The sequence below is a fragment of the Salmo salar genome, chromosome 10 (assembly GCF_965601325.2).
Source record: "Salmo salar chromosome 10, fSalSal1, whole genome shotgun sequence".
NCBI lineage: Eukaryota > Metazoa > Chordata > Actinopteri > Salmoniformes > Salmonidae > Salmo > Salmo salar.
In genome coordinates this window covers 19,389,371-19,409,710 of record NC_138300.1, presented here as the reverse complement: position 1 = coordinate 19,409,710, position 20,340 = coordinate 19,389,371, and the positions used below count along the sequence as shown (strand labels likewise).

At 43.5% G+C, this 20,340-nt stretch overlaps 2 protein-coding genes across 2 annotated transcripts; one reads left to right on the top strand and one right to left on the bottom strand.

Moving 5' to 3' along the window:
* Positions 1–50: 50 nt before the first annotated feature.
* LOC106613691 (large ribosomal subunit protein mL54) lies at positions 51–13,625 on the bottom strand. Its single transcript, XM_014216220.3, has 3 exons — positions 13,436–13,625; positions 615–762; positions 51–340 (listed from the first exon to the last, which is right to left on the bottom strand). The coding sequence occupies exons 1-3, from the start codon at positions 13,560–13,562 to the stop codon at positions 238–240; spliced, it is 378 nt and encodes a 125-aa protein (XP_014071695.3). The 5' UTR covers positions 13,563–13,625; the 3' UTR covers positions 51–237.
* On the top strand, positions 13,623–20,094 carry LOC106613690 (protein FAM32A-like). The gene is made up of 4 exons (XM_014216218.3): positions 13,623–13,845; positions 19,358–19,505; positions 19,645–19,698; positions 19,827–20,094. Exons 1-4 carry the CDS (start codon positions 13,769–13,771, stop codon positions 19,893–19,895), a joined length of 348 nt encoding a protein of 115 aa, XP_014071693.2. The 5' UTR covers positions 13,623–13,768; the 3' UTR covers positions 19,896–20,094.
* The last annotated feature ends 246 nt before the right edge of the window (positions 20,095–20,340 follow it).

Sequence of the window (20,340 nt, the reverse complement as noted above, 5' to 3'; positions counted from 1 at the left end):
TTGAGATAAGAAATCAAAAGGCAAAAGTTGAGATGGATTCAAAATCCAGGTCTTTCTATTTGCCTTAGCTTACAGTACAAAGTCCAAGTTGTCAAGGTGATGGGTTATTCCTTTTCAGCAGAAAGATGACATACAGGCTGAGAGTATTGACTCAGTCTGGTGTCTAGAGAACACAGTTCTGTAGAGAGCAGCTGATCACTGCCACGGTCCTACAGCTTCTTCCCTTTGTGTAACCTGTTAAAGCACCACATGCTCCTTCCTCAGGACCTTCCAGTATTCACGGCTATCTGGCTCCAGCTTATGGATATTCTTAAGGGGACCCAGCTGTAACTGGAACAGCCTGGGAGGCAGAAGCTTGGCGTCACTTAATTGTTTATAAAGCTTTTGTAATTATTCATGAATAAAAACACACAATGCTACATGTTTATAACAAAAGCTGATATACATGGACATGAAGTTAAACATTAACAGGATGTAGAGCATGAACAGGATGTAGAGCATTAACAGGATATATTTCTATTGTTCAAGTGAAAGCTATATCTCAAAATATCCCACCAAAACTTAACTGATCTCCAGCTCTCTTTGTCAAGGTAGTACCACATTTGAGCACTTACCACTCTGGGTATTCCTTGTGTGGTTTAAGTGCAGGGTCGTCTCCTTGCTTCAAAATGTTGACTCCGACAGCATGAGAGGTGAGCTTCACAGGGTCCTTACACAGCTCCGGCCCCTTCAGCACATCTTTCACGATGCACTTGCCTTTCTCTTTGGCAGCAGGCAGAGAGAAAACAAGTTGGGATAAAAACCTGTTATGACTCATTCAACACTTCAGCATCGCTATCACTGGTCATACTACAAAACGTGGAAACAATTAGTTAGAGAACATGAACAAGATCGGACTCATGATTTGTGCTCTTCTGCATTTCTGCCCAGTGTTTATGTTAAATACATCTAATTTATTCCAGATTTATAGATATAAAGTCTTAAAAAAAAAAAAAAAAAAAAAAAAATCAGGTAAAGTAATTAATGCAAAAGATTTAACATTGGCTAAAGATCCAACTGATCCACGCAAGATACCATTTCCATCGCTATTTACACGGCCGTAACACATCTGGACAAGCGGAACACCTACAGTAGGCGAGAACGCTGTTCATTGAATACAGTTCAGCATTCAACACTATTGTTCTCTCCAAGCTCAACACCACCCTCTGCAACTGGATCATGGACACCCTGACAGGCAGACCAAAGTCTGTGAGAATTGGCAACAGCACCTCCTCCACACTGACTCTTAACATAGGGGCCCCCCAGGGGTGTCCTCTTTCCTCTGCTGTAGTCCCTGTTCACCCACGACTGTGTGGCTTTGCACGACACCAACTCCATCATCAAGTTTGCTGATGACACCACGGATGTAGCCCTGATAACCAACAACAATAAGTCAGCCTATAGGGAGGAGGTAAGTGAACTGGCATTGTGGTGTCATGACAAACACCTCTTCCTCAATGTGAGCAAAACAAAAGAGTTGATTGTTGATTTCAGAAAGCAGAGAAGGGAACATGCCCCGATCCACATCTACGGGACTGCAGTAGAGTCACACGTTTTAAGATCCTCTGCGTCCACATCACTGAGGACTTGACATGGACCAACAACACCACCACTCTTGTCAAGAGGGCGCAACAGCGTCTCTACTTCTTAATACGCCTGAAGAAATTTGGCATTCCGCCCCGGGTCCTCTCCAAATACTACCGAGAGCATTCTGGCCGGTTGCATCACGGTCTGTTATGGGAATTGCTCCGTCCACGATTGCAAGGCCGTCTTCACCACCCACTGGAGGGCCAAGTAGATCACTGGGACCGTGCTCCCACCCATCCAGGATATCTACTCGAAACGGTGCCTGAGAAAGGCACGCAGCATCATCAGGACCTCACATACCCCAGCCATGAGCTGTTCTCTCCCTTACCGTCGTGCAGACGGTATCGGAGCATAAGGTCTGATAGAAACTGTCTCTGAGCCTGTTGTTATCTACAAGCCATCAGACTGCTGAACACTTGAACTGGACTTGACCACCTGCTCTGATTCTCCGGACCTTAGCACACATGCACACACAACTGCTACTACCAGACTCTTATTATACTGCTCAATTTATACACTTGCCTCCATCTCACCTTCCCCAATACACGTGTAAATATTGGACTATAAAGTGTGCCTTCCTGTATTATAAAATGTATTATTCTATTCTAATTTACTTTATATTCCATTTTCTTATATTTTATTTATTTATTTTTGTTGCATTGTCGAGGAGAAACCTTCAAGTAAGCATTTCGTTGGACGATGTATACCATGCGTATCCTGTACATACAACTTGAAACTTGATATTGTACTGAATGCTGTGGCAAGGCAACATTCAGATGTAATCTAAAATGCAGTGCCTTGAGATAAACTTCACCATTTACAGAGATAATATGGACAGGCAAAGGCATACAGAGGATACAGGAAATTATTCAGTGGGTGTGGGTGAAAGAGCTATTTTGATTGCACATGAAGTCACACAGGAAGTTATGATAGGAACTGTGCATCACTGTGGGCATCCTGACCATAAAGCGGCATATAAACTCCTACTAGCAAGTAGATAGCTACCTCACACTCGAGGTCTTCACAGATCCACCTGTAACTGAAAACCCGAGACCCGTCAGGGACCCGAGTGGGTCCGGAACCAGAATTCTAAATAATGTTAGGGGTCTGGGTCGGATCTGATATGATTGTCATGGGACTCGGGTATGTTTAATTTTGTCCGGAAGGGTCCGTACAGATCCGAATGCAACTGTTGCAGTAGAGAGAGAGAGACATTTATGATGCTTCTCTTGCTTTTCACAAGTGGAGGGTGTAGCTTGTGGTTGGCCAATCATAATTCATCAAAGCGGAAACAGGCATCCAGTCAGAGCCTCGCCCCGTGTGTGGCAAAAGTTAGGAAATATGTAATCAATGGAAGATGGAATTAAAAAGGATGGAATTAGAAGTTAAAGGAAAAGGATAGGCTGCCTGCTGAAGGGGCACCACTCTCCTTCCTCTCACGCTTTATTAGCTCTGGTTAAAAAATTACTTTTCTGCTGCTTCCCTCACTCAGATCAGACCGGCTCTGGATCCAACCAGGTCTATACGGAACGGGTCTAGTTGTCCTCTGGTTAATTTGCAATGGCTCTCTATAAAAATTATATTTATGCATACTGGGTCCAGGTGGGAAAGCCCAACTTTTTTGGCCCGTGAAGACCTCTACTTCACACTTTAAAGGGCTTGCAATTGCATCACAAATCACCTAGAAACCGCACCAGGCACCATGTTGGAAGACCAGTCAGTCTGGTGGAAGTCCTCCAATCGTCCACATGGCTAGGTAGCTAACAGCCATGGAAAAGGGTGAAAGGTTTAGCTAGAAGTTCCAGCTGTCAGAGAATGGAGAGTAGGCTACTCTGGATAAGGGCAGGTACCTTTGTAGGGGGACATTAGGAAAAGATTCTCCAGTTCCAGTCCCTAGCGAGAAAAACTGAGGACAGAGAGACATAGCAACAGAATATTCAGTGCTGTCTAATTTCAGTATAATGCAGCCTTTTTCTTTGTGATGTTTTCTGTCCTCGGATACTGAGTGCTGTGAAACCCTGTCTGCAGATTTAAAGGTCCCAGTGAATGTCCCAAGAGAATAAGGGTACATCCTTGGATACCATGGATTACAGTGCATTCGGAAAGTATTCAGACCTCTTGACTTTTTCCACATTACAGCCTTATTCTAAAATGTATTAAAATTGTTCCCCCCCACCATCGAACTACACACAATACCCCATAAAGACAAAGCAAAAACATTTTTTTTAGAAATGTTAGCAAATGGATTACAAATAAAACTGAAATATCACATTTACATAAGTATTCAGACCCTTTACTCAGTACTTTGTTGAACACCTTTGGCAGCTATTACAGCCTCGAGTCTTCTTGGGTATGACGCTACAAGCTTTGCACACCTGTATTTGGGGAGTTTCTCCCAGTCTTCTCTGCAGATCCTCTCAAGCTCTGTCAGGTTGGATGGGAAGCGTCGCTGCACAGCTATTTTCAGGTCTCTCCAGAGATGTTCGATCGGGTTCAAGTCCAGGCTCTGGCTGGGCCACTCAAGGACATTCAGAGACTTGTCCTGAAGCCACTCCTGCGTTGTCTTGGCTGTGTGCTTAGGGTCGTTGTCATGTTGGAAGGTGAACCTTCACCCCAGTCTGAGGTCCTGAACGCTCTGGAGCAGGTTTTCGTCAAGGATCTCTCTCTACCTTGCTCCATTCATCTTTCCCTCAATCCTGACTAGTCTCCCAGTCCCTGCTGCTGAAAAACATCCCCACAGCATGATGCTGCCACCACCATGCTTCACTGCAGGGATGGTGCCAGTTTTCCTCCAGATGTGACGCTTGGCATTCAATCATTGGGTTTTTGTTCACCTCCCTTACCAAGGCCCTTCTCCCCCGATTGCTCAGTTTGGCCTTCTATGTGTGCCTTTCCAAATCATGTCCAATCAATTGAATTTAGCACATGTGGACTCCAATCAAGTTGTAGAAACATCTCAAGGATGATCAATGGAAACAGGATGCACCTGAGCTCAATTTGGAGTCTCATAGCAAAGGGTCTGAATACTTATGTAAATGTGAGATAGATACATACCTACATACATACATACCACACAAAACAATTTTTTTTTAAAACTGTTTTCGCATTGTCATTATGGGGTGTAGATTGGAGGAAAAAAATGTAATTTAATCCATTTTAGAATAAGTAACAAAAAATAAGTATCAAAATGTGGAAAAAGTCAAGGGGTCTGAATACTTTCCAAAGGCACTGTATGTGTACTATTGCTGGGTTGGAACAGAAGTCAGCTCACCCAGTAGACCAGGGATCAGTGGAGCGAGGTTTGCCAACCCTGGTATTTAATAACCTTTAACCTTTATTTAACTAGGCAAGTCAGTTAAGAACAAATTCTTATTTACAATGTCAACCTAGGGACCTAGGGACTGCCTTGTTCAAGGGCAGAACAACAGATTTTTACCTTGTCAGCTCGGGGATTCGATCTAGCAACCTTTCGGTTACTGGCCCAACGCTCTAACCACTAGGCTACCTGCCACCTGATTAAATGATGCTTTAGTAGTAATAGCCTACTTGTTACTAAGATGTCTAACCTTTACATATGAGTTAGCTTACTAGTACACTTTGAAATTATATGAAAGTGTTGATTCTTTGAAGTGTTTAAAATTGTTAACTTCAAACTATTATTCAAGATAAACTATTGTTAATGTTGATTGATCACAGTTCACAATCCGTCAGTAAAGAGGGTAAGGGAATCCATCTTGTCTGTGTTGAATTCTCAAATGTACATTACCTATGCTTTTGTTCAGTTGTAAGCTCTCCAATTACATTTATTTGATTGTCACTATTTTCAGGATATCAGCGTGGTGAACCAATTTTGCAGCTGATAATGGCATGCAACACCAATGCAGCCATAGGCCTACAAGCAGTGGTTCCCAACTCCAGTCCTTGAGTACTTCCAACAGCATACAGTTTTGTTGCAGCCCCAGACAAACATACCTGATTCAACACTGAGGGCCTTATGATTAGCTGACAAGTTGAATCAGAGTGCTTGGCCGGGGCTACAATAAAACGGTGTACCATTGGGGGTACTCGAGGACCCGAGTTGGGAAACACTGGCCTACAGTATGATGGCATTAGTCTAATGGACATTAGCTTAACTCACACATTGTTTACATATTGTTGCGCTACAGTACATGTTCTCAATTTTAAAACGATACCAGTAGACAATGTATGAGGCTAATCATTATACTAGATGTTTAACACGCATTGTGCTGACATGAAATAGTTTTGTGCAAATCCAACCCTTGTAATCTAGGTGGTGAAATGTCTGGAAGCAGGAGATGGGATCTTTAGTTTAAAACATCCACCACCACGTTCAATGCCAGATACCTTTCTCCCAGAAGGTCTGAGTGGCACTTGGGAAGTACCACTGTGATAATGAAGATGGTTTGCCTAAGACTACCACAACAATTACAGTGTCTATGCTAAATGTGTTTAAATTGTTTTAAATAAATATATATAAGTTAGGCTATAAGAAATACTTTTTATTCAATTAAGCAAGGCAAAGCAGAAATTACAAAACACTTTTAATTTCACCCAAACAACAATATAGCCTATTATTAAAGTACAGTATGTTTACAATATCAGAAATAAGTATTTTATACGTTGTTCCAAAATAAATGTTATATATTTTCATACGGTTTATTTTGTCATGATGACAAAGTGAAGGTGCTCTCTGCTCAAATGGCACAACAGAATCATTCAGATTGACCAAAGCACAGCATGACAACCACCTTGTATAACTGAGGGATGTCTCCTTTCATATCTGGAAAAGGACGAAGTTGTAGAAGAAACTGATGTTGCTGCAGCATTGCTCATCTTCACAGGGGGAATCCAGTCGACATACAGTACATAAACAAATAAAGCACACCTGATGTTAGAATAGCACTTCTTCAGGTCACCTATACCATCAGGGCTCAAAATTGTTTGGTTGTGTTTAATTCATTCAGTTGTGTTAGTGTCATATAAAGATTAAATATATTGTTGGGCTGGAACAACCAGTCAACACAGAAGGTTGTTCTAACCCATTGAGGCATTTTTCCTATGCTGTAATGTCCATACATTTTCCCTCTTATGAATAAAGTTGTCAAATTATCATAGTTTTTTGGGGGGCTATATGGACCTCATATTGTACATTCTACATGGGTAGAATGTATCCATCCTTTGTAAATGAACGTCATTTGACTATTTGTTGCAGATTAGGTCAGGAGAATTAGGTTAAGGTAAGGAAAAGGGTTAGCTAAAATGATTGTTTTACTTTTGACGTCAATTTGACAAAAGTTGCATCCCTTCTAGCCATGACTACTTTTCATAGGCATAGATTACGTGGTTACATTCAAGCCAAGGAGGTTTCACTGGCTAATGTCTCCAGTTATATAAAGTGTACCAGAAATGTATGAAATGCTTAGAGGTCACATTTGCCCCAGACAAAGGATATTTTTTTTTTTTAATCTGATATAGCCTATAGGCCTATACCACTACGATCTCATTAATAGCCTACATTTTGTCATCACATTAGGAATAGTAGGCTAACATTACTCTGCAAATGCGATGATAAATGCATGCAATCCTTTGTTATCAAGGTCCATATGGTGAAAAAAATTGCTTCCCCAAAACTTGAAACTCACTCGACACACGCTTATAGTCAGACTACAAGCTATCTAATTTTGTCCAACTTAGTGTTGTTAACACCTGGTTAGCATAACAGCTAAACTAAATTGATGAAATAACCGTAGCAGACCCTGTACTGCCAGCTGTCTGGGTTCAGATCTTGATGGACAAAAAAGGTTTCTTCACTTTTCTTACAGTTCTCCTTGGTGTCACCAAAGGTGTTTCATGATTGCTGGGAATCTGTAAGCATATATTTTTTGTTGTCTTTTCTGCCTTGTTTGAGTAGCCATATACCGTTCAGAAAATTACATGGTGACGAATGAACTACACTGAAGAAAAATATAAAACGCAACATGCAACAATTTCAAAGATTTTACTGAGTTACAGTTCCTATAAGGAAATCTGTCAATTTAAATAAATTCATTAAGTCCTAATCTATGGATTTCACATGACTGGGAATACAGATATGCGTATGTTGGTCACAGATACCTTTAAAAAAAAGCAGAGGTGTGGATCAGAAAATCAGTATCTGAAGTGACTACCATTTTCCTCATGCAATGCGACATCTCCTTTGCATAGAGTTGATCAGGCTGTTGATTGTGGCCTGTGGAATGTTGTCCCACTCCTATTGAATAGCTGTGCGAAGTTAGTGGATATTTGCGGGACCTGGAACACGCCGTCATACACGCCAATCCAGAGCATCCCAAAAATGCTCAATGGGTGACATGTCTAGTGAGTATGCAGGGCATGGAAGAACTGGGAAGTTTTCAGCATCCAGGAATTGTGTACAGATCCTTGCGACATGGGGGCATGTATTATCATGCTGAAAGGTGATGGCGGAGGATAAATGGCATGACAACGGGCCTCAGGATCTCATGACTGTATTTATGTGCATTCAAATTGCCATCGATAAAGTGCAAATGTGTTCGTTGTCCATAGCCTATGCCTGCCCATACTGTAACCCCGCCACCACGGGGCACTCTGTTCACAACGTTGACGTCAGCAAACTGCTCGCCCACACGACGCCATAGACGCTGTCATTCAATTGGAATGATGACGCCAAAAGAGATGGTCGCCTCACTTAGAAAACTATGCGGTCCTTAGAAAACTATGCAGTTATTGGTTTTTTTATGTACTATTTCTTACATTGTTAGCCCAGAAAATCTCAAGTGTTATTACATACAGCCGGGAAGAACTATTGGATATAAAAGCGATGTCAACTTACCATCATTACGACCAGTAATAGGTCTTTCCCGAAGCGGATCCATTGTTCGGAACTCCAACCTGGACATGCGATCTTATCCCAGAGGCCGACCCAAAACAACACGGTCGCCGCAGGAGAGGCAGACTCAGAAGGCGAGCACACCATCCACCGCTTCCAAGCATATTAAATCGCCAATGTCCAATCTCTAGATAACAAGGGGGACGAAATTAGGACACGAGTTGCCTTTCAGAGAGACATCAGAGATTGACAAAGTATCCCGAGTGAGCCATGTTACAGAGTCGGTACAGCCACCCGGTTTCTTCACGCATCGCGCCGACAGAAACAAACATCTTTCTGGTAAGAAGAAGGGCGGGGATGTATTCCTTATGATTAACGACTCATGGTGTAATCACAACAACATACAGGAACTCAAGTCCTTTTGTTCACCTGACCTAGAATTCCTTACAATTAAATGCAGACCGCATTATCTTCCAAGAGAATTCTCTTCGATTATAGTCACAGCCGTGTATATCCCCCCCAAAGCAGATTTTAACAACGCTAACCTAAGATCAATACTCCCTAAATTCTATCAGCATATTCTATCAGCATATCATTGCTACTCGAACTTCCGCGATGCATACAAAGCCCTCCCACGCCCAGCCTTCGGCAAAGCTGACCATGAACCAATTTTGTTGCTCCCAGCCAGACAGAAACTAAAACAGGAAATGCCCGTGCTCAGGTCAATACAACACTGGTCTGACCAATCAGATTCCACGCTTCAAGATTGCTTTGATCACGTAGACTGGAATATGTTCCGGACAGCCTCAGACAACCACATTGATGTATACGCTGACTCGGTGAGCGAGTTTATTAGCAAGTGCATCGGAGATGTCGTACCCGCTGTGACTATTAAAACCTTCCCTAACCAGAAACCGTGGATTAATGGCAGCATTCTCGCAAAACTGAAAGCGCGAACCACCACTTTTAATCATGGCAAGGGAACTGGAAACATGACCAAATACAAACAGTGCAGCTATTCCCTCCGCAAGGCAATCAAACAACCAAAGCGTCAGTATAGAGACAAAGTAGTCGCAATTCAACGGCTCAAACACAAGACGTATGTGGCAGTGTCTACAGTCAATCACGGACTACAAAAAGAAAACCAGCCCCGTCGCGGACATCGACGTCTTCCTCCCAGACCAATTAAACAACTTCTTTGCTCGCTTTGAGGACAATAAAGTGCCACTGACAAGGCCCAAAGCCTGTGGGCTCTCCTTCTCCGTGGCCAACGTGAGTAAAACATTTAAACGTGTTAACCCTCACAAGGCTGCCGGCCCAGACGGCATCCCTAGCCACGTCCTCAGTGCATGTGCAGACCAGCTGGCTGGTGTGTTTACAGACATATTCAAACAAACCCTATCCCAGTCTGTTGTCCTCACATGCTTCAAGATGGCCACCATTGTTCCTGTTCCCAAGAAAGCTAAGGTAACTGAACTAAATGACTATTGCCCCATTGCACTCAGTTCTGTATTCATGAAGTGCTTTGAGAGACTAGTCAAGGATCATATCACCTCCACCCTACCTGATACCCTAGACCCACTCCAATTTGCTTACTGCCCCAATAGGTCCACTGACGATGCAATCGCCATCACACTGTATACTGTCCTATCCCATCTGGACAAGAGGAATACCTATGTAAGAATGCTGTTCATTGACTACAGTTCATTGACAACAACTCATCATTAAGCTCAAGACCCTGGGTCGTGACCCCACCCTGTACAACTGGGTCCTGGACTTTCTGACGGGCCGCCCCCAGGTGGTGAAGGTGGGAAAGAACATTCCACCACGCTGATCCTCAAAGGGTGTGTTCACAAGGGTGTGTTCTCAGCCCTCTCCTGTACTCCCTGTTCACCCATGACTGCGTGGCCATGCACGCTTCCAACTCAATCATCAAGTTTGCAGACACCACAGTGGTAGGCGTGATTACCAACAACGACGAGATGGCCTACAGGGAGGAGGTGAGGGCCCTTAGAATGTGGTGTCAGGAAAATAACCTCTCACTCAACGTCAACAAAAGAGATGATCGTGGACTACAGGAAACAGCAGAGGGAGCACCCCCCCCCCCCCATCCACATCGACGGGACAGTAGTGGAGAAGGTGGAAAGTTTTAAGTTCCTCGGCGTACACATCACAGACAAACAGAATAAAGTGCAACAGCGCCTCTTCAACATGAAGAGGTTGAAGAAATTTGGCTTGGCACCTAAAACTCTCACAAACTTTTACAGATGGACAATCGAGAGCATCCTGTCTGGCTGTATCACCGCCTGGTACGGAAATTGCACTGCCCTCAACCGCAAGGCTCTCCAGAGGGTAGTGCGGTCTGCACAACGCATCACCGGGGGCAAACTACCTGCCCTCCAGGACACCTACAGCACCGGATGTCACAGGAAGGCCAAAAAGATCATCAAGGACAACAACCACCTGAGCCACTGCCTGTTCACCCCGCTATCATCTAGAAGGTGAGGTCAGTACAGGTGCATCAAAGCTGGGACCGAGAGACTGAAAAACAGCTTCTATCTCAAGGTCATCAGACTCTTAAACAGCCATCACATCACTATAGAGAAGCTGCTGCCAACATACAGACTCAAATCTCAGGCCACTTTAAAAAATGGACTTAATAAAGATATCACTAGTCACTTTAAATAACGCCACTTTAATAATGTTTACATATCCTACATTACTTATCTCATATGTATACACTGTATTCTATACCATCTATTGCATCTTGCCTATGCCGCACACCATCGCTCATCCATATATGTATTTGTACATATCCTATTAATCCCTTTACATGGTGTGTATAAGGTAGTTGTTGTGAATCTGTTAGATTACTTGTTAGATATTACTGCAGTCGGATTAACATCTGCTAACCATGTGACCAATAAAATGTGATTTGATTAGATTTTTTGCCATCTGCCCGGTAGTTGAAACCGGGATTCATCCATGAAGAGCACACTCCTGCATGCCAGTGGCCATCGAAGGTGAGCATTTGCCCACTTAAAGTCGCTTACGAAGCCAAACTGCAGTCTGGTCAAGACCCTGGTGAGGACGACAAGCACGCAGAGGAGCTTCCCTGAGACGGTTTCTGACAAGTTATGCAGAAATTCTTCGGTGGTGCAAACCCACAGTTTCATCAGCTGTTCCGGTGGCTGGTCTCAGACAAAGGTGAAGAAACCAAATGTGGAGGTCCTGGGTTGGCGTGGTTACACATGGTCTGTGGTTGTAAGGCCGGTTGGACGTACTGCCAAATTCACTAAAACGACATTGGAGGCGGCTTATGGTACAGAAATTAACATTAAATTCTCTGGCAACAGCTCTGGTGGACATCACTGCAGTCATGCCAATTGCACACTGGCACAAAACTGCACATTATAGAGTGGCCTTTTATTGTCCCCAGCACAAGGTGCACTTGTGTAATGATCATGCTGTTTAATCAGCTTCTTGATACGCCACACCTGTAAACAATGTAAACAAATTTCTGCGTAACATTTTAGAGAAATAAGCTTTTTGTGCGAATGGAAAATGTCTGTGATCATTTCAGCTCATGAAACCAACACTGCATTTATATTTTTGTTCCCTGTAGTTTTAGGCACTGTTATCATACATACAGTTTGGGGTAGCCACTCAGCTATTTGTCGTTAGAATGAATGCGGTGGTCTTCCAACATGGCCACCAGGAGGCATCATATGTCAACTGCAAGAATGTAGGCTTACCCTGGTGTGATGTTTTGATAACCATGTAAATCTCTCTTGGACAAGGTGACTTTTATCAATATATTCAGCTCTATTTACTCTCAGATTCAAAAATGCTAATTAGCATCAAAGTAGATATCATGCAAGACTACAAATCTGCACGTCATCTCTAGCTGACACCTTTGCTAACAGGTATTGTGTCAATTTAAAACTTGCACAAGACAGTTTAAAGAATTGTAAATTTAAAGAAATGTAGCCAATTTCTTCATTACTAAATTTAGCTAACATTAGATAGTTAATCCAGAGATTCCTATCTTTGCCTCGATTTGGCAGTCTCATCCAGATCATCATGGCATTTGAAGTTCTTTATGATAGCCATATTACCAGCTAATTAGCATTTAATTTTTAGTGGGTAAATACAGGCAAATATATTGATAAGTCACCTTCTAAAATCCCTATGGGAAAAATGAATGGTGGAAAAATGACTGGAACCATTTCCTTGTTTGACTGCTAGGTTTTATGGGTATTATGACTCATTATGTAGTACTCTATAGCAGGTTTTCCCTAAGTTGGTACAGAAACATGCTGAAAAGCTTCTGTGTTGTTCAATGTACATGTAACTAGGTCAAAAATCTGGCTATTTAACATGGGAAATATGGGGACCCGGTGTCCAAGTAGGCTTTGACAACATGTAAACTATGTTTCGTTTCCAAGGTTTGATAAAAAAATTATAGCTAGCACATTTTTGCCATATTAACATTGCCATGAAATCAGTCAAAACAAGACACGGTATTATCGAATACATTTACCAAGAAACCCCCACTTCTCCTTATATGGTTCCTTTCGAAACGCCCAGTCCTTTCGACACCCACACTTTTCATGAGAGATAGCATATCAGTAGCTGGGAGCATAGAGACCCTGGGAGATGACGTTGCAGCTGGACCCTATTGAACTATCTTGCCATCCAGAATCACAACAATACATGGGCTTCTGCCCCATTGAAGCGTGCACATCGTTTTCGTGACGTTGTCAGCTAAACTATCTATATTAACTACTCATACTGTAATCATATGAATAACTTTTGCCCACCGTGCCTGCTATTTATCTGTACCTGTGTATTGTTCATTACTCAGTTATATTTTCTAATGGAACTAACGTTAGCTAGATTAGATTATACATTTTATAGAAGCCATTTAACGTTACTCACCAACTTTCTTTGCGTATCCACACGTCGGCTTTTTATACAACAGGTTACTCATACAAAACCACACGGGTGTATTGGTCGCAAGGCATTTCATTGTCATTGGTGAGCAGAATAAACCGTACCCTGCCATCCTTTCATGAAGCGTTGGGGATCAGTTAACACAACAGGCTACCGCGCATGTGTTTGACGTTCATAATCGCCGCTTGTGGTCACGTTACTGCCACCTGCTGGGATGAACGCACCGTGCTCTGCCCTAGGGGGCAACGGAGTACCAGTCATGAAACTCATCTGCATAACAGCGAGAGAGGAAGAACGAAATCTACATCAACAACAAATATGTCGGATCAATACGCTACCGTCCAGAAAGGTTCCCTGAAATTGAAAATAATAGGCATTGTTTCCTCCGGTAAAAAGTATGTATTTCGTGTTATTAGTACTTATAAGTCAATGTGTTCTTAAAATTGTCCACACCGTACTATGTTTAAAATGGAGTAAAGGCGCAAAGTAGCTAGCTCTCTGTCCCGATAAACCAGCTAATACAGATAGAATGAGCCAGATATTTCTCCAGATTTATAAATGTGAAACATCCGGTTGGCGTTTCCACTCACTCGCCAAATATGGTGATGAGATGAAGCCCAGTGGCCGAAAGTGGGAGTGAGATGAATTTTGGCCGACATTACTGCACATTTTCTCATCGTTGAAACATTCTATCTCCGTAGAGTTTTCTGTTTCCAAAACTAGAATATGTCACAGAGTGGACTGCGTTTTGTAGACTTTACAATTTTCCAAAGTTAAAAATGTTTTGTTTTGTTTAGGAGTGCACGGGCGAATTGCGTTATTGCACATGCGCACTTCACATAGTAAGGGATCCCTAACGTAAATATGCAAATAAATGCTAGAACGCGCCAATAGGATTTCACTGGCTAGTGCTTGGCTCTGACTACTTTCTTGCTTGTTCTGCCCACTATGATTCATTCACTTCCATTGGAAACGACAGGCTCTGGTCTATTTTGGGTTAGTTATAAAAAAAATATTTGCCAGCTAACCAGCTAGCTAACCATCAAACATGGTAACAACAGCTAAAATAATATTTTGTTCACTGTAAATAGTTACATAGTGTTAGCCTTCTCAAATGTATGTAGCTTTTAAGTGCACCGACCATCAGTCCATCAGCACCGTTCTGCCTCAAGCTCTCTCCTGGCCCCTTACACTAAGTCTGAATTTGGCCTGCTAGGTGACCTAAACTGGGACATGCTTAAACCACCTGACCAAATCCTAAAGCAATGGGACTCCCTAAATCTTTGCCAGATTATTACCAATCCCACAAGGTATGACTCCAAACACCCAGAAAAGGCTACTCTCCTTGATGTTATCCTCACAAATTATCCTGATAGGTATCAGTCTGGTGTTTTCTGTAATGACCTTAGTGATCACTGTTATACAGCCTGTGTTTGGAATGGCTGCTCAGTGAAACGATCTGTCCTGATTTGTCATGGGTTGCTGCCCCTATCACCGCCAAGCCTATCTCCGACCTTTTTAATCTGTCTCTCCTTTCTGGGGAGGTTCCCATTGCTTGGAAGGCAGCCATGGTTCGTCCTTTATTTACATTTACATTTACGTCATTTAGCAGACGCTCTTATCCAGAGCGACTTACAAATTGGTGCATTCACCTTATGATATCCAGTGGAACAACCACTTTACAATAGTACATCTATATCTTTCTTTTGGGGGGGGGTTTGAAGGATTACTTTATCCTATCCCAGGTATTCCTTAAAGAGGTGGGGTTTCAGGTGTCTCCGGAAGGTGGTGATTGACTCCGCTGTCCTGGCGTCGTGAGGGAGCTTGTTCCACCATTGGGGTGCCAGAGCAGCGAACAGTTTTGACTGGGCTGAGCGGGAACTGTGCTTCCGCAGAAGTAGGGGGGGCAGCAGGCCAGAGGTGGATGAACGCAGTGCCCTTGTTTGGGTGTAGGGACTGATCAGAGCCTGAAGGTACGGAGGTGCTATTCCCCTCACAGCTCCGTAGGCAAGCACCATGGTCTTGTAGCAGATGCGAGCTTCAACTGGAAGCCAGTGGAGTGTGCGGAGGAGCGGGGTGATGTGAGAGAACTTGGGAAGGTTGAACACCAGACGGGCTGCGGCGTTCTGGATGAGTTGTAGGGGTTTAATGGCACAGGCAGGGAGCCCAGCCAACAGCGAGTTGCAGTAATCCAGACGGGAGATGACAAGTGCCTGGATTAGGACCTGCGCCGCTTCCTGTGTAAGGCAGGGTCGTACTCTGCGAATGTTGTAGATCATGAACCTACAGGATCGGGTCACCGCCTTGATGTTAGCGGAGCACGACAGGGTTTGTCCAGGGTCACGCCAAGGCTCTTAGCACTCTGGGAGGAGGACACAATGGAATTGTCAACCGTGATGGCGAGATCATGGAACGGGCAGTCCTTCCCCGGGAGGAAGAGCAGCTCCGTCTTGCCGAGGTTCAGCTTGAGGTGGTGATCCGTCATCCACACTGATATGTCTGCCAGACATGCAGAGATACAATTTGCCACCTGCTTATCAGAAGGGGGAAAGGAGATGATTAATTGTGTGTCGTCTGCGTAGGAATGATAGGAGAGACCATGTGAGGATATGACAGAGCCAAGTGACTTGGTGTATAGCGAGAATAGGAGAGGGCCTAGAACTGAGCCCTGGGGGACACCAGTGGTGAGAGCACGTGGTGCGGAGACAGATTCTCGCCACGCCACCTGGTAGGAGCGACCTGTCAGGTAGGACGCAATCCAAGAGTGAGCCGTGCCGGAGATGCTCAACTCGTAGAGGGTGGAGAGGAGGATCTGATGGTTCACAGTATCAAAGGCAGCAGATAGGTCTAGAAGGATGAGAGCAGAGGAGAGAGAGTTAGCTTTAGCAGTGCGGAGAGCCTCCGTGACACAGAGAAGAGCCTCCGTGACACAGAGAAGAGCAGTCTCAGTTGAATGCCCAGTCTTGAAACCTGACTGATTTGGATCAAGAAGGTCATTCTGAGAGAGATAGCAGGAGAGCTGGCCAAGGACGGCACGCTCAAGAGTTTTGGAGAGAAAAGAAAGAAGGGATACTGGTCTGTAGTTGTTGACTTCGGAGGGATCGAGTGTAGGTTTTTTGAGAAGGGGTGCAACTCTCGCTCTCTTGAAGACGGAAGGGACGTAGCCAGCGGTCAAGGATGAGTTGATGGGTGAGGTAAGGGAGAAGGTCTCCGGAAATGGTCTGGAGAAGAGAGGAGGGGATAGGGTCAAGCGGGCAGGTTGTTGGGCGGCCGGCCATCACAAGTCGCAAGATTTCATCTGGAGAGAGAGGGGAGAAAGAGGTCAAAGCATAGGGTAGGGCAATGTGAGCAGGACCAGCGGTGTCGTTTGACTTAACAAATGAGGATCGGATGTCGTCAACCTTCTTTTCAAAATGGTTGACGAAGTCATCCGCAGGGGGGGGGGGGGGGGGGATTCAGGAGGGAGGAGAAGGTGGCAAAGAGCTTCCTAGGGTTAGAGGCAGATGCTTGGAATTTAGAGTGGTAGAAAGTGGCTTTACCAGCAGAGACAGAGGAAGAAAATGTAGAGAGGAGGGAGTGAAAAGATGCCGGGTCCGCAGGGAGGCTAGTTTTCCTCCATTTCCGCTCGGCTGCCCGGAGCCTTGTTCTGTGAGCTCACAATGAGTCGTCAAGCCACGGAGCAGGAGGGGAGGACCGAGCCGGCCGGGAGGATAGGGGACATAGAGAGTCAAAGGATGCAGAAAAGGAGGAGAGGAGGGGTTGAGGAGGCAGAATCAGGAGATTGGTTGGAGAAGGATTGAGCAGAGGGAAGAGATGATAGGATGGAAGAGGAGAGAGTAGCGGGAGAGAGAGAGCGAAGGTTGCGACGGCGCAATACCATCTGAGTAGGGGCAGAGTGAGTAGTGTTGGAGGAGAGCGAGAGGGAAAAGGATACAAGGTAGTGGTCGGAGACTTGGAGGGGAGTTGCAGTGAGATTAGTAGAAGAACAGCATCTAGTAAAGATGAGGTCAAGCGTATTGCCTGCCTTGTGAGTAGGGTGGGACGGTGAGAGGGTGAGGTTAAAAGAGGAGAGGAGTGGAAAGAAGGAGGCAGAGAGAAATGAATTTAAAGGGGGAGATCAAGCTGATCCTAACTGTTATAGGCCTGTTTCAATTTTGCCGTGTTTATCAAAAGTGTTGGAAAAACTTGTCAATAATCAACTGACTGGCTTCCTTGATGTCTATAGTATTCCCTCTGGTATGCAATCTGGTTTCTTCTCAGGTTTTGTATGTGTCACTGCAAACTTAAAGGTCCTAAATTATGTCACCATTGCCCTTGATTCTAAGCAATGTTGTGCTGCTATTTGTATTGACTTGGCCAAAGCTTTTGATACGGTAGACCATTCCATTCTTGTTGGGTCGGCTAAGGAGTATTGGTGTCTCTGAGGGGTCTCTGGGCTGGTTTGCTAACTACCTCTTTCAAAGAGTGCAGTGTTTTTCCAAGTCAGAAAAGTTGCTGTCTCAGCCACTGCCTGTCACCAAGGGAGTACCCCAAGGCTCAATCCTAGGCCCCACGCTCTTCTCAATTTACATCAACAACATAGCTCAGGCAGTAGGAATCTCTCTCGACTATTTATATGCAGATGATACAGTCTTATACTCAGCTGTCCCCTCCCTGGATTTTGTGTTAAATGTTCTACAACAAAGCTTACTTAGTGTCCAACAAGCTTTCTCTACCCTTAACCTTGTTCTGAACACTTCTAAAACAAAGGTCATGTGGTTTGGTAAGAAGAATGCCCCTCTCCCCACAGGTGTGATTACTACCTCTGAGGGTTTAGAGCTTGAGGTAGTCACCACATACAAGTACTTGGGAGTATGGCTTGATGGTACACTGTCCTTCTCTCAACACATATCAAAGCTGCAGGCTAAAATTAAATCTAGACTTGGTTTCCTCTATCGTAATTGCTCCTCTTTCACCCAACCTGCCAAACTAACCCTGATTCAGATGACCATCCTACACATGCTAGATTACGGAGACATAATTTATAGGTTGGCAGGTAAGGGTGCTCTCGAGGGGCTAGATTTTCTTTACCATTCTGCCATCGGATTTGCCACCAATGCTCCTTATAGGACACATCACTGCACTCTATACTCTAAACTGGTCATCTCTGTATACCCGTCGCAAGACCCACTGGTTGATGCTTATTTATAAAACCCTCTTAGGCCTCACTCCCCCCTATCTGTGATATCTACTGCAGCCCTCATCCTCGACATACAACACCCGTTCTGCCAGTCACATTCTGTTAAATGTCCCCAAAGCACACACATCCCTGGGTCGCTCCTCTTTTCAGTTTGCTGCAGCTAGCGACTGGAACGAGCTGCAACAAACACTCAAACTGGACAGTTTTATCTCAATCTCTTCATTTAAAGACTCAATCGTGGACACTTACTGACAGTTGTGGCTGCTTTGCTTGATGTATTGTTGTCTCTACCTTCTTGCCCTTTGTGCTGTTGTCTGTGCCCAATAATGTTTGTACCATGTTTTGTGCTGCTACCATGTTGTGTTGCTACCATGCTGTGTTCTCATGTGTTGCTGCCTTGCTATGTTGTTGTCTTAGGTCTCTCTTTATGTAGTGTTGTGTTTTCTCTCTTGTCGTGATGTGTGTTTTGTCCTATATTTATATATTTTTAATCCCAACCCCAGTCCCCATAGGAGGACTTTTGGTAGGCTGTCATTGTAAATAAGAATTTGTTTTTAACTGACTTGCCTAGTTAAATAAAATAAACAAATAAATAAAAGTAAACAAACATATAAACCTAATCTAATATTTTCCCTCAAAGCTCTAGCTGGTGTAGGCTAGCTATGTAGCAGGCTAACTAACGCCTCACTAACAACCCTTCATTTGTTGGCATTATTTTACTCTTTTAGAAAGAAGAAGAAGAAGAACAAGGAGAAGAAGCATCGTTTGGAGCAGCAAATTAATACAAATAAAAACGAAGAGGAGGAAACCAAGAGTGGATACATTGACAAAAGAACACCAGCTCAAATGGCTTTTGACAAGATGCAAGAGAAGAGGGTAATAATCATTGTCCTAAATGTATTGTCCTACTGATGTTCTAGCACTGAAATAGAGACAATGTTAGTCATGGGATAAAAATGCCTACTTCCTGTTTAAAATACCAATATTCACACCCTACTTTTTCCATTTCTTTCAGCAAATGGAGAGAATTTTGAACAAAGCAGAAAAAACGCACAAGCGGAGAGTTGAGGTAAGACCTTTATTATTTGAAAACATCTGCATGAATTTACTGTAATTCAGAAAATACACTTGGGGAGATTTGAGTTCTACAAACCTCTGGCATTTACAATAAACAAAGGTATTTTTGTTGTATTGCAGGATTTCAACCGTCACCTGGACACCCTGACAGAACATTATGATATTCCTAAAGTCAGCTGGACCAAATGAAGAGGAATCCTGGACCATTTTCATTTTAGAATAAATTATAATTTTTTGCCCATTGTTACCCATGCTGTGTCATTTCTGTTGTACATTAATGTCATTTTATAATGTGGTAATTTGTGTGACTATATTTTTGTTCCATACATAGAATTATACTAGATTAGACATGCTGTGATATGTATTTAATTAAACTGAGTTACTTTAACTTGTCTGGAATTTCACTAATTTATTCACCTTACATTTTTTACATTAGTATTGGTTCATTGCTGTCAAGATTGAAACTGGAAACGACAGGTGGCATTTTCCAGGCCCAATTGCAGAGCCTTCTATTGTAAAGTAGAGAGAGGGCTGAGCTGTGGTCTCTTATAACACCACATGCGTACAGTGTAGTAACTCAATATATTAATTACAATTAGCATAACTGGTAATCTAAAAAAAATATGTAGCAAAT

Coding starts and splice junctions, on each gene's coding strand:
- LOC106613691 (XM_014216220.3), bottom strand. CDS start 13,562: ATGGCAGGGTACGGTTTATTCTGCTCACCAATGACAATGAAATGCCTT. Junction 763..13,435: donor TGGATACGCAAAGAAAGTTG/GTGAGTAACGTT, acceptor CTGCTGCCAAAG/AGAAAGGCAAGTGCATCGTG. Junction 341..614: donor CACAAGGAATACCCAGAGTG/GTAAGTGCTCAA, acceptor TCTGCCTCCCAG/GCTGTTCCAGTTACAGCTGG.
- LOC106613690 (XM_014216218.3), top strand. CDS start 13,769: ATGTCGGATCAATACGCTACCGTCCAGAAAGGTTCCCTGAAATTGAAA. Junction 13,846..19,357: donor ATTGTTTCCTCCGGTAAAAA/GTATGTATTTCG, acceptor TTACTCTTTTAG/AAAGAAGAAGAAGAAGAACA. Junction 19,699..19,826: donor CGCACAAGCGGAGAGTTGAG/GTAAGACCTTTA, acceptor GTTGTATTGCAG/GATTTCAACCGTCACCTGGA.